Raw genomic sequence first — 13,096 nt, forward strand, 5'->3', positions numbered from 1 at the left:
GTGACGTCACGCCGGTGTCTCCCTCTCACGAGCGCTTGGCAAGCTCGTGATGTAAGGGGCAGGGAACGTCTGCAACTTACAGCTCTCTTAAAACAACTCAGACGCTCACGTGTCATTCAATATGATTAGAAAATATAAGTTAAAGCATAAGTTGTGCATGTTTTATCAATGCAGTACAGGGATAGAGCACGCGCTGTTATGCAAAGGCACGCATGTAGCCAACAGTAGCACACTCTGAATGACTTGATACTGAAACACTGATTGAAAACGCTGTAACATACTTATATTAGGTTATACATAAAAAGAATACTTACTTTTCATACCCCCTTTTTAAAAAAAAAAAAAAATCGTAAATTCATTCCTCTTAAAGGGACAGTTCACTCAAAAATTAAAATCTTCTGTTAATTAACTCACCCTAAGGCCATCCAAGATGTAGGATGTTTTTTTTTTTTCTCAGTAGAACAGTAAAGACGATTTTTAGCTGGTCCTTGGTGATTCATATAAATGCAAGTCAGTGGCTGCCGGCACATTGAGAGTCAAAAAAAGCATAAACAGGCAAGACAAAATTAATAACCTGACGATATATTAAGGTCTTATGAAGCAAAATGATCGGTCTGTGCAAGAAAATGAACATTATTTACAACATTATTACCTGTAATAGAGGAGCCTCAGGCAAACGTTCTGGAGTGATGTCCGGTTCGTGAATGAATCATTCTTTTGAACTGGTTCTTTTTAACGAATGAATCAGGTCGCCAAATCAATTTGAAACTGTTCGAGAAGCACAGGTATACAAGTTACTCATTCAAAACTCACTTTCAGACCCCTGACAGTCACTTCGACTCAAAATGAGCCAAAATACCGGCGTACCTGATCCTATGATGAATGATCTGATTCAGCGCTGAGGAATCCGATGAGCCGCTGATATGCACATGCATGAAGCACCAGAAGAAAGGTGAGCTGATGAAGACTAGTTTATTCACTTTATATGCTTTAGACATGTAAAACATTCACGTTTCACATAATTATTGGGTGCTTTAATAATATAATTGCGTAAAAACTACACTAAATCACTGCGTGACTATGTAAACAAACTGGTGATTACAGAAAATAATGTAAGTAATGTTCGGTTTCTTGCACAGATGGATCATTTTGCTTCATAAAAAAATCAATATGTCTTCTGGAGCCATGGGTATTAATTTTGTTGTGCCTGTTCATGCTTTTTTCTCTCAAGTGCCGGTAGCCACTGACTTGTATTTTATAAATCACCAAGGACCTCGGTTTCAGCTAAAAATCTTCTCTACTGTTCGACTGAGAAAAAAAGTCCCCTATATCTTGGATGGCCTGAGGGTGAGTAAATTAACAACACATTTTCATTTCCGGTGAACTGTCCCTTTAATCTGGCAGACTGGTGATGGTGTAAAGCAGTGGTTCTTAATCCTCATAAGCTCTGCACATTTTGCATGTCTCCCTTATTCGTCAAACCTGATTCAGATCATCACTGGTGTTTGTGTTTTGGATGAGAATGTGTTATTTGTTGACAGTCCCTGAAGCTCCTATTGTGGTGCTGAACGCGTCACGCGGGCGCGCGCTTACAGCTGCTGTCATTTCTAGATCATCGCGCGTCATGAACTTATGTATACAGGCAGCTCATCATATTGCAATCTAATGTTGAAAGAGGATTTATAAAACAGAGCTCTGGGTATCTAAATGGATTAGCAAGCCCTTGTAAAACACATAAACGTACAACTTTAAAACATAAATATAAATCTGAACTACATATGGAAGGAAAAAATGTTTACTCCACTTATTATTAACATCAGATGTAACTGTTTATTGACAATTAGTGTATCACATCAGCCGAAACTGTGATACATTTTAACCCTTGCGTTCTCACTCGGAGCCCCGTGACCCAAATGCGTCTGGTGGGATGTTTCAGAGTGATTTACTGTGCAAAGGTCACCATCTGCCTCCAGTGCCCCCAGATCCAGATCCAGACCCCCCCCTCTTCCCTTCCGAGGTCACACATCATGCAGCCTGCATCAACTCAGGCTGGCCTGTGAAGAAGGTGGTCTTGGGCAAAGATCTGCCTTGAGAGCAGATGATTAGAACAAAGTTGTTGTTTCTCGGGTAAACGGGTAAAGTTTTATTTATGTCATGTAAATAAATGCAGCTAGACTTTTTCCCCTCAGGAGTAACTTCTCTTACTGTGCAATCACCGTTAGCTTTTATATAATAAAAATGTTTATTATTTTTTTGATATGAAAGCATTCTCTATAGCACTGAAACTTCTGCACCAATGACAAAACAGTAGAATGGTTTTAGGTTTGTTTATTATGAATAATAATCGTGGTAAAATCTGCAGACACTGTCTATTCCATAATAAAGCAACATAAATGTGTAGCAACAAGTTGATCTTGAATTTCTAAAGACAGTAACTGATCCGTTTACGAAAAAAATAAATTATATGTATTTTATCATAGATAAATAGCTATGTTTCCTGTTTCATATATAAAAGCATCTTTTTTTTGTTTCTTCTAAAGAGTATCTGCTACCTGTCTAATCGTATGTGATAATATACATACAAAATATGTACATAAACTCTCAGACATGACACACACACATCTGACTGTATTTATATACTAAAATGTAAATTTTTTGTAATCAGGACTGAGTCAAGTTACTGAGACAAAAACCCACTCCATCTCTGCCATTACTCATTTATATATTCATTTGCTCACTGACATACTGCTCATTGCATAATAGGTTATGGTCGCCTATTGGTTATGGCTATGGGCTGGTAACAGGAAGATTATATATTGTGATACTAGAGAGTATTTTTGATCTATTTTGATCCAAGAGCAATGGTTTTGTATTGTACATGACTGACAGAAATCACTATACTATTTGCATATTTAATACTTATGAAATGAATAAACCACACAAATAATGCTGCCCTAAATGATTTCTACCTGCGCATATATCCATATGGACCATTTAGGCCTTAGATTACACAATACCAATTGCACAACAAAACTGCTCAGTGTTTTATAATAATGAATTAAAACAAGTAATGCTATTGTGGCTTCGAATCTGTAATGGCCATATTTTGAAGGAGTAGTTCACAGAAAAATGAAAATTAGCTAAAACTGTACTCACCCTCAGGCCATACACGATGTAATGTCCAAACAGCTGATAAAAACATCAGTTAACATCTGGAGAAGCCAAAAGCTGTGTTTTTTTGGAGAAGATCCATCATTAAGATGTTTTTAACTTCGAATAATTTCTAAAATTTGATTAAATAATAGTTAATAATACATATTAATACTTTTTAAAGTTAATAAGTTATGAATTATGAGTCAATATTCTTAACAGCTTAATTAAAACAGGTTTAATGATGGACACCTTAACTGATGGACTGGAGAGCTGTGGATCACTTGTGGATTATTGTGATGTTTTTATCAGATGTTTGGACTCTCATTCTGACGGCACCCATTCACTGCAGAGCATCCATTGCTGAGACACTGATGCAATGCTACATTTCTACAAACCTGATGAAGAAACAAACTCATCCTAATTTTGGATGGCCTGAGGATGAGCACATTTAAGCAAATTTTCATTTTTGGGTGAACTATTGCTTTAATTTACATGAGGGCAACCAATAAAAACAGCCAGAAATAACAAAGCCAAAAAACACAAACAAGAACATGTCACACAAAAAATGACAAAAACATGAAACACCAAACCAACTGATATACAATCAGATAAAACCAACCTAAAGAATAAAGAGTGAATCAAATACAGAGAGCTGATCATGATGCTCATCTTCTCATAATAGCTTAATGGACTAGATTCATAGTAGATTTCCAGATTTCTGTTCACACTGCACTCACTACACTATTTTAAGTGTGCTATTTTAAGACGGTCATGAGCACTTATGCTGTAGTATTTATGTTCTTGCTGAAGTACTGATATTTTAAGGACCACTTCGGGCACTGAGACAAGGCCAAAGGGACTATTTTTGAGGGGAGAATCAATGTTTGCATAATAATCTATCACTTTTATGCAGTAATTATGATGCATGTTCATGATTTTAATTGGAAAATGTCATATTTGTCTCTCTTTTTTAACAGTAGGTTTTTAGTGCTCATACAACAATTAGGAGTTAATCACGCACATTAGGTGTGTAATTAATGCTTGTCATCTGTTTTATCATACTTTGGTCGCACAACTCATAAACCGAATAAATGAGACGGATTACTGGTTCAAATACCAGATTCTGTATCCACTGACTTGCAATTAAAAGAAACCATTATAAATGCTTAATGTGTGACGAAAGCACTAAAGCAACTTCTAGAATTGTTCCCACTTAACAATATCTTCATATATGTGTCCAGAATGTGGACCTGTGATGTTAGTGCATTTGTTTAAAGATCATTTAAGGAATGGTTATAACAGTATAGTGTACTAAACACTCGTCACCAATGGGAAAAGAGCTACTGTGAATCATTTGAGCCTATGAGCCCGTATGCGATAACATTTTTAACAAAATTTCACTTTAAAGGTATGCTGATCTCAGCTCAGTTCAAGTTGGAATTCTCTCCTGGAATTCCTTTTGAACCTGAATGGCCTCTGATTGGCTGTTTCCTCTGACAGATCTGTGATTGGCTGAGTTTTGGCTCTGGTGGTGGATCTCTGAACCTGACGTCTCTGTGGCTTGTGCAGGGTTAATGTCTTTTGGCCCGCTGGGCACTCTGGGTGCAGGACGCACAGCAGGCGGTCTTATAGTAAGAGTAGACGCAGAGACGAGCCTGGACCACCGTTACGCAGTTATGTCGTCTGTCTTTACAATTCTCATCTACAACGAGAGAGAGATGGGAAGAGAGAGAGGGATTATAATCGGAATCATTACACAGAATTCAAAAACACTCTCACACACACCTTCGAAGGGACTGCAGGGTATGGTGTTGCAGGTGCGCTCATGAGCAGGTTTTGAATCCAGATCGCAGGCTGCGTTGTGCTGTTTGTCTGCAGTGAGACACCGCACCTCCCGCGTCTGCACCCCTTCACCGCAGGACCGAGAGCACTGGACAGACACAGAGGGGAAGTCAGTGACAGCAGAGGAAGGAAAGAACCTGCAGGACAGATGAAGCCGTCCTCACCGTGCTCCACTCGGTGGTGAACCACTGCGGTGTGCAGGGCTGCAGTTCACACGGCTGCACTGGAGACGGTTTCTCCAGGTGTGAGCACTCACTGGCAGCGCTCACGGTGAAGTCACTTCCTGTCTTCCTCACGCAGATGATGTCCCTGCGCTGGGTGCCGCTTCCACACGCTGCATTACACTGTTCAACAGAGAGTCCAAAAACAGAAGGGGTCTTTACACAGCTGAGCTAAGGCTGCTCTGTACCTGCTTAAAATCCAGTGTAACGGCGCAATGCTGCCTAAAAGCCAGACTAACTCATGTCTGCTGAGACCCACTGCAGGTATACAGTTGTTATTGCTGTGTAAATGCATTTATGCCACCTCTGAGCAGCATTAAACAGGCTGTGTAAAGACACCTAAATGCCACTTCAGAGGAGCTTCTGTGCCATCTTCGCAGTGTAAATTTGGCAAGAGTGAAGACTGCTTACTGGACGACTCTATTACATTCCATACTAGTCTATTCTATTCATCTTTATTCCATGTTCTTTTCGATGCTATTCAATTTTACATTGTTGTATTCTATTTTTAGAATGTTCTAATTGAATTACCCTTTATAATTCAATTAACTATTCTATTTAAAGCATTATGATAATTATTCTAATGAATTAAATATCTAATCTTTGTTCTAATTGAATTTTTAAACTTTATTCTAATTGACTTGTTCTGTACTATTCAGATATTAGATTCTAAATTATTCTACATTTGACTTGGTTCTATTCTATGTATCTTTATTCTATGCAATTTTATTCCATTCTATTCAACGTTATTCTATTTAGCATTTTTCTATTATATTTTAGCTCTATTTAAATTTATTAGGTTTACTTTGCGGTTTCCTTTTCTATTCTACATAATTCTGAGTTTTTAAGAACACTCCAATTTAATTATTTGAACTTTATTCTAATTTACTGGTTCTGTTCTGTTCCATTCAGTTATTCTATTCTACATTGTTCTACATTTAGTTATATTTTATTCAGCTTTATTCTGTGCAACTTTATTCAGTTATTCTATTCAACACTGTTCTATTATATTTAGCTCAACTGTTTTAGTCTTTTTGGTTTTCTTTGATGATATACTTTTCTATTTTATATTATTCTATTTTTTAAACAATCTAATTATTTAAACTTTATTTACCTGTTCTGCACTATTATTTTGCTGCACATTATTTTGTTTAAATGTATATTTAACTTTGTTCTATTCTATTCTATTCTATTCTATTCTATTCTATTCTATTCTATTCTATTCTATTAATATTTATTCTATTCAGTTTATCTCTATATTGTTCTAATACTTTTTATTATTTCCATTTAATTCAAGTTTTTTAACATGATATTCTTTTTATTTTTATTTGTGTTTGTTATTTTTGTAATTATCTTGAATTATTTATAGTTGGTTTTTTATGTTTTGTTCTGTTCTGTTCTGTTATTGTATTCAACATGGTTCTATATTTAGCTTTATTCTGTTCTACTCATCTTTATTCTATGCAGCTTTACATTTACGTTCAGTAATTTTACAGACACTTTTATCCAAAGCGACTTACAAATGAGGACAATGGACGCAATCAAAACCAACAAAAGAGCATCATTTTTTTTGTGTGCTGTTTTAAGTTCTTGGTTAGTCTAACACAGTACATGTAGCAAGGGCTTTTTTTTAATAATGAAATGATGTTAGTTTTAGAGGGTATTGTTTTAATAGAGAGTGCTAGTGTTAGAGGGTCAAGGTTTCTTAATAAATAAATATAATCTGAAATATAAATAGAACCTGTTTTGTTCAGTTGTATTCTACTCTTCATTGTTCAATTATATTTTTTGTTCCATTTAATTTGATGTGTTTTTCGACATTATTCTATTCTATTCTATTAGACTTCATTCTTTGACTCTATTCTATTCTAACACAGACCTTAACGCTGGAATATAATTCACTGATATATGCTGTAGGCAGACGGCCCTCACCTGTCCCCAGGGTCCGGTGTACCAGAGGTGGGTGGGTGTACAGGGGCCCCCGTTACAGGCCTTCATATCAGCCGGTTTCTCCCCCCCACACTCCGCTCCTCCGTCTCCTTCTCTCCTGCCTCCGCCGGTCAAACACACCACCTCTCTCCGCTGGACGCCCGGCCCGCATGTTGCAGAGCACTGACAGAGAAAGACAGAGAAACATTTCCCACATTTAATTAAATATCACTACATAAATATAGAATTTAATCAAATGACCTGAATCTGAAGCATGAATCTCACTGGTCAGTACTCACAGTGTTTGTCCAGTCTGTGAAGTACCAGTTAGTGACACATGGACCCATGTGACAGTCCTCTGTGCGCTGTGGGCGGAGCCTGTCACTGCACTCCCTGTCATTCACAGTGTTGCCATGGTCACTGACACAGCGCACGCTCCGGGTTCTCTTTCCCACTCCACAATCCACTGAGCACTGTGGGAAACAGACACATTTACATACACACACAGTCAGCTCAAACATGTCTATGTGACCAGACTTACACACACTTACAGACTTGAACAAAACCACATATTTTCTAAATCGGCTAGTCAGTGGGTTGCCTGAACAACTAGCCTGGATGAACTATTCTGGATTCATCTGACCCATATCAAAACACGTTTCTTAGGAGGAATTAACACAAGAAATAATTTTGCATTTAAAAACAGTATAAAACAACAACACATTTTTAAAAGTTGGACTATTTTTCACTTAACGCAGCCTCTTAGAAATGCAATGCTTGAGGCTGGACAAAAAAAACTGTGCAAGACGCAGTGCCCAAAAACATCCATCTGCATGTGTACAGCTGCACAGGAGCATTGACCCTAGTGCATCCTTAGGGACATTTTTAACTTTTTCCTTTTCTTTTTTTTTAAATAATTTTGGCTGTTGTTAATGCAAACAACAAACATTTCGCCAAACGTTTTTTTTTTTTTTTAATTTTAATATTTCACCCTCATTTATTTTCATAAATCTATTTTACACCATGTACAAAAATGATTACACTCAGGACCTTAAAGGTATAGTTCAGCCAAAAATGAAAATTACCCCATGAGGTACTCGTACAGTACATGCGTCCATGAGAGAGTAGCATTCCAGTGGATGATGCTCTTACAAAAACATACCAATTCGCATCAGGAGACCTTTATTAAAGGGTTAGTTCACCCGAAAATGAAAATTAGGCCACAAATTACTCACCTTCAAGGCATTCTAGGTGTATATGACTTTTTTCTTTCAGATGAATCCAGTCAGAGTTATATAAAAAAAATTTAGTTGATCTTTCAAGCTGTTTAATGCCACTCAGCGGGTGTTGCATTGCTTCAGTCCAAAAGAAGTTAAATTTTTTCTTTCAGATGAATCCAGTCAGAGTGTCTCAGACAGCTCCGGGGGGTTAACAAAGTCCTCCTGTAGCGAATCAATGCATTTTTGTAAGAAAAATATCCATATTTAAAACAATCAATTTAATCTAGTTTGCACTCACTGTTGTAAACGATAAAAGCTCCGGGCGAAAGATGTATGGAGGTTGGTTTTGTGCATGCGCTGCTCAGAAGTGACGCACGCGGAAATGCAGCGGAAAGATCAAAACAAAACAACGGTCACTAATTAGAAGTACAAAACGAGGATTTGTAAAGAAGGATTTAGATATAAGCCAAGAGGAGACTGGTTTTCCTTTGTTAAAGCAAGGAAACTTTGCTTCCTTTGATCTTGTAAACAAGCGTTGGTTTTCACAAGACTCACCAGCACATGCGCAACTCTGACCTCCATACGTCATGCTCCTGGAGCTGCTTCCGTTTACAACTATTGGCGCAAGCTACATTAAAGTGATTATTATGTTTTCAATATGGATATTTTTCTTACAAAAACACATCAATTCACTACAGGGGGACTTTGTTCAGCTCCTGGGATGTATGAGACTTTTTATTATGGATGGGCGCTTTTTATTTAACTTCTTTTGGACTGAAGGAATGAAACACCTCCTTAGTGCCATTAAACAGCTTGAAAGATCAAATAAATTTTTTTAATATAACAATGACTGGATTCATCTGAAAGAAGAAAGTCATATACCATTAGGATGCCATGAGGGTGAGTAATTTATAAGGCTAATTTTCATTTTTGGATGAACGAACCCTTTAACCCCCGGTGACGAGTAGAGACTGATTTATGATGGATGGACGCAGTCAATTGGAATTCTATTGGACCATTGAATATCAACACCCATTCACTGCCATTATGAAGCTAGGAAGAGCCAGGATATTTTAATATAACTCAAATTGTAATCGTCTGAAAGAAAACAAGTCAAACACCTAGGATAGCTTGAGGGTGAGTAAATCATGGGGTACTTTTCATTTTTGGGTGAACTCTCTCTTTAAGGACAAAAATGTCTCCCATTAAAATTAAACCTAATAAAACTGCAATATTTATTCCCAGTGCCAATGAAGCATAAAATCATGCATTCTTTGTTAATAGGCTTTTGTTCTGTGAGCAAGCCTTCAGGATTTTTACTGTTTTTATTTATTTATTTTAATTTGAACTATTTTCCTATTATCAGCTGTTTCCTATTAACTATGGAGCAAATACTTGTTTTGTTCATGTTTTCTGCTGAAAAAAGGCCTATTGAATTGTGTGGGTATACTGGGAATAGATATCAGAGTGTGGTTTTTATGTGTGTACTGAAAAATGTGTGTGTATGTTTTTTTTATTTTTTATTCTGACACTGCACAGAAAATAATAATATATCACAATTAATGTAGTGTCCAATCACTGACTTAACCAAGACTGTAGTAATAAAAAAAACTGTACATTTTGTATATGGACTGGAATTAATTTATTATTATTATTTTTCATTAAAAAACAACAACAGTGGTATTATGTAAACAAACCAGCATTTAAAGGGTGAAAAAAAGGCATTTCAATAAATGTTATTAATTATGATTTTGTTAATTATGAATTATAAAAACTGACATTTTTGGTAATTATGATCAGGACTGATGTTGGTGTCAGTGAAAGTGTAGAAAAATATTAATATAAACTTTTTGTCCTCTAAGGTCCTTTTTAAGGTCCTTCTTGTCCTCTAAACATTTTTTAATGAATGCACAAGGGAAAGGAGTTCAATGACAACTTTAATGAGAGGGTTTCACAGTGCATAACTCCTTACCCTATCTCTAATAAAAAAAAAATAATAAAAAAAACACAGCTGCTCCAATAAAAAAAATAAAAAAAAATAATAAATAAATAATAAAAATAATTATCTTTACTCTTATTAAAGAAATTGTGTTTTTACGTTATATAGTTGGTGCTGATCTCCCAGTGCGAGCAGACGCGCGGGTGGCAGGGCTGCGTGGCGTTGGGGCGGGTGAGACTGGAGCAGCGCTGAGGGTGAACCATGGTTGAGCGATTCCCAAAACTCTGCCTGCACTGTATGTGACGCTGCTGCACACCCCAGCCGCAGGAAACACTGCACTCAGACCACACGCCCATATCCCAGCTACAAGCACACAAAAGTTCACTGAGATACTCATATAAACCCCATACAGCAACCCTAAAAGATTCATACAGTAAGTCTGTGGTGCAGGAGGTGGACCAGCAGAAATCTGATGTTTTATTAGAGCCCTTACAGGCATGATTACAGAAAACTGTTTCATATTTAATCTGTAATTAAATATGCAAGTTACTACATTTCTAGAAGGATGAACTTCTGTTTATGCATTACATTCCATGCAATTAGTTCTATATGTAAAATGTTTAGTTATTAGTTTTCTAGAAGTGTTTACTTCTGTTTATGCATTACATACATACACATACTTATTAGTACACACACACACACACACACACACACACACACACACCCCCCCCCAATCAATAGTTTGGGGTTAGTAAGATTGAATTTATTTATTTTAAATAAGTCTCTTTTCCTCGTCAAGGCTGCATTTATTTGATTAAAAATACAGTAAAAACTCTTAAAATGTTAAATATTTGTACAATTTAAAGTAACTGCTTTCGATTTGAATAAACAATAAAATTCAATTTATTCCTGTGATGTAAAGCTGAATTTTCAGCATTACTAGATTATTTTTCAGGATTCTTTGATGAATAGAAAGTTCAAAAGAACAGCATTTATTTGAAATAGAAACCTTTTGTAATGTTATAAATATCTTTACTGTCACCTTTAATTAATTTATTGCACATGCAGAGTTACTCACAACGGTGGACAGGGATGAACGTTACATGGTTCCTCCTCTGGCGCAGGTTTGGTTGCGGAGTCACACCTCCTCTCATGGACTTCCTGTTCTGTGTGTCGATTCACACACACAATCTCTCTGTACTGAGAGCCTGAATACACACAAACACACATGCACACATCAAAAAAAAAAAAAACAAGCAAACACACTCATAATACAGATGAGATGAGTTTGTGTCTTCATCAGATTTGGAGAAACGTAGCATTGCATCACTTGCTCATTAGCAGTGAATGGGTGCCGTCAGAATGAGAGTTCGATCAGCTGATGAAAACATCACAATAATCCACAAGTGATCCACACCACTCCAGTCCATCAGTTAAAGTCTTTGCTATATCATTGCTGAGCAAGTGATGTAATGATACATTTTTCCAAATCTCTTCTGATGAGGAATTAATTATCGATATCTTGGATGGCCTGAGGGTGAGGACATTTTATAAATGTTTTGGGTGATCTAGCAATAGTAATAGTGTTGCTCGCCTAAGCAAACACCAAGAGTGCACAATGTCAGTCTGTGGCTCTTTAAACTCACCAGAAGGAGGCAGCAGAGTGCAAATTCACACTGGGCAAAACATATTAATCAAAACCAGTGGTGAGCAGCTGAGAAACCCTTCAAAAACACACACAGCCCTACAGAGAAACTCCCGAATAGTTTGGCACATGTACGCCCTGTTCCACAGCGCTTGGCTGTCTTTCTATGTCAGTAGGCAATGGGTTCATGTTCTCTGAGTGTTTCCAGCTCTCCTATTACAAATAAACACAGTATTAATCCACCACGTCCACTCTGGATCACAGGTTCAAAGAAGAGCTTCTCAAAGCAGTAATGTGTGCTTTCAACTGCTGTAAAATCTGAAGCGGTGATCCATGTGGAGCAAAACTGTGGATTTATAATGTACTAAAGAGAGCTGTCATTTACAAAATATATGCAGTTGATATACAGTATGCAGATTTTTCTCTTAAGCTCACCAATCCTGCATTTATTTGATAAAAAATGCAGTAAAAACAGTAATATTGTGAAATATTATTACAATTTAAAATAGCTGTTTTCTGTATGAATATCTGTTAAACTGTAATTTATTCCTGTGATCAAAGCTGTATTTTCAGCATCATTACTCCAGTCTTCAGTGTCACATGATCCTTCATCATTCTAATACACTCATTCTAAAATGTATTATTCTCTGACCTTTTCCACAGGTAGCCGTGCATTCTGTCAGCGCGCCTCTTCGCCACACAAACACAGGCTGATTGTCCAATGGGAGGTCTGTTCTTGGAGGGATCCGAGCGTTACGATTGGGTCCTAGGCCCTGTGGGCGGGGCCTCTCTGGTGGCCATCGATCAGATACAGAGGAAGATGAGGAGGCAGAAGATGACACAGGCGGAGGAGCAACAGGGCTGTCGACTGCCACTGACACGCCACCTGAAGCACAGACAGAAGAGCTCAAACCTAGTGTGCTGCCTGTCTAGAACTAAACACTTACCAATTACTCATGCTACACTAAAACCTTGTGGAAAAAAAATACACCTAAGTATGCTTTTTAAAAGAGTACTTAATACAGAAATAACATGTACTTAAAATATGTTTTTGGGCACTTGCATGCTATTTGAAATTAAAAATGTACTATATTTTTATATTATTTGTGTGTTATTTGTATTATATTATTTGTGTTTTTTTTTTTTT

General features: G+C 36.9%; 1 protein-coding gene across 1 annotated transcript in view; it reads right to left on the reverse strand.

The window, feature by feature from the left end:
• Window positions 1–3,364: 3,364 nt before the first annotated feature.
• The window catches only part of LOC109064915 (thrombospondin type-1 domain-containing protein 4-like), a 49,457-nt gene continuing 39,725 nt past the window's right edge, over window positions 3,365–13,096 (reverse strand). The window contains exons 10-18 of the mRNA XM_042755520.1: window positions 12,602–12,835; window positions 11,383–11,512; window positions 10,464–10,667; window position 10,338; window positions 7,445–7,618; window positions 7,149–7,328; window positions 5,160–5,339; window positions 4,939–5,083; window positions 3,365–4,855 (exon numbers count right to left, since the gene is read on the reverse strand). Of these exons, the coding sequence (XP_042611454.1) occupies window positions 4,725–4,855; window positions 4,939–5,083; window positions 5,160–5,339; window positions 7,149–7,328; window positions 7,445–7,618; window position 10,338; window positions 10,464–10,667; window positions 11,383–11,512; window positions 12,602–12,835 (1,379 nt within the window). The 3' untranslated portion in view covers window positions 3,365–4,724. The remainder of the gene's footprint in view (window positions 4,856–4,938; window positions 5,084–5,159; window positions 5,340–7,148; window positions 7,329–7,444; window positions 7,619–10,337; window positions 10,339–10,463; window positions 10,668–11,382; window positions 11,513–12,601; window positions 12,836–13,096) is intronic.

The sequence above is a fragment of the Cyprinus carpio genome, unplaced genomic scaffold (assembly GCF_018340385.1).
Source record: "Cyprinus carpio isolate SPL01 unplaced genomic scaffold, ASM1834038v1 S000006714, whole genome shotgun sequence".
In the NCBI taxonomy this organism is placed as follows: domain Eukaryota; kingdom Metazoa; phylum Chordata; class Actinopteri; order Cypriniformes; family Cyprinidae; genus Cyprinus; species Cyprinus carpio.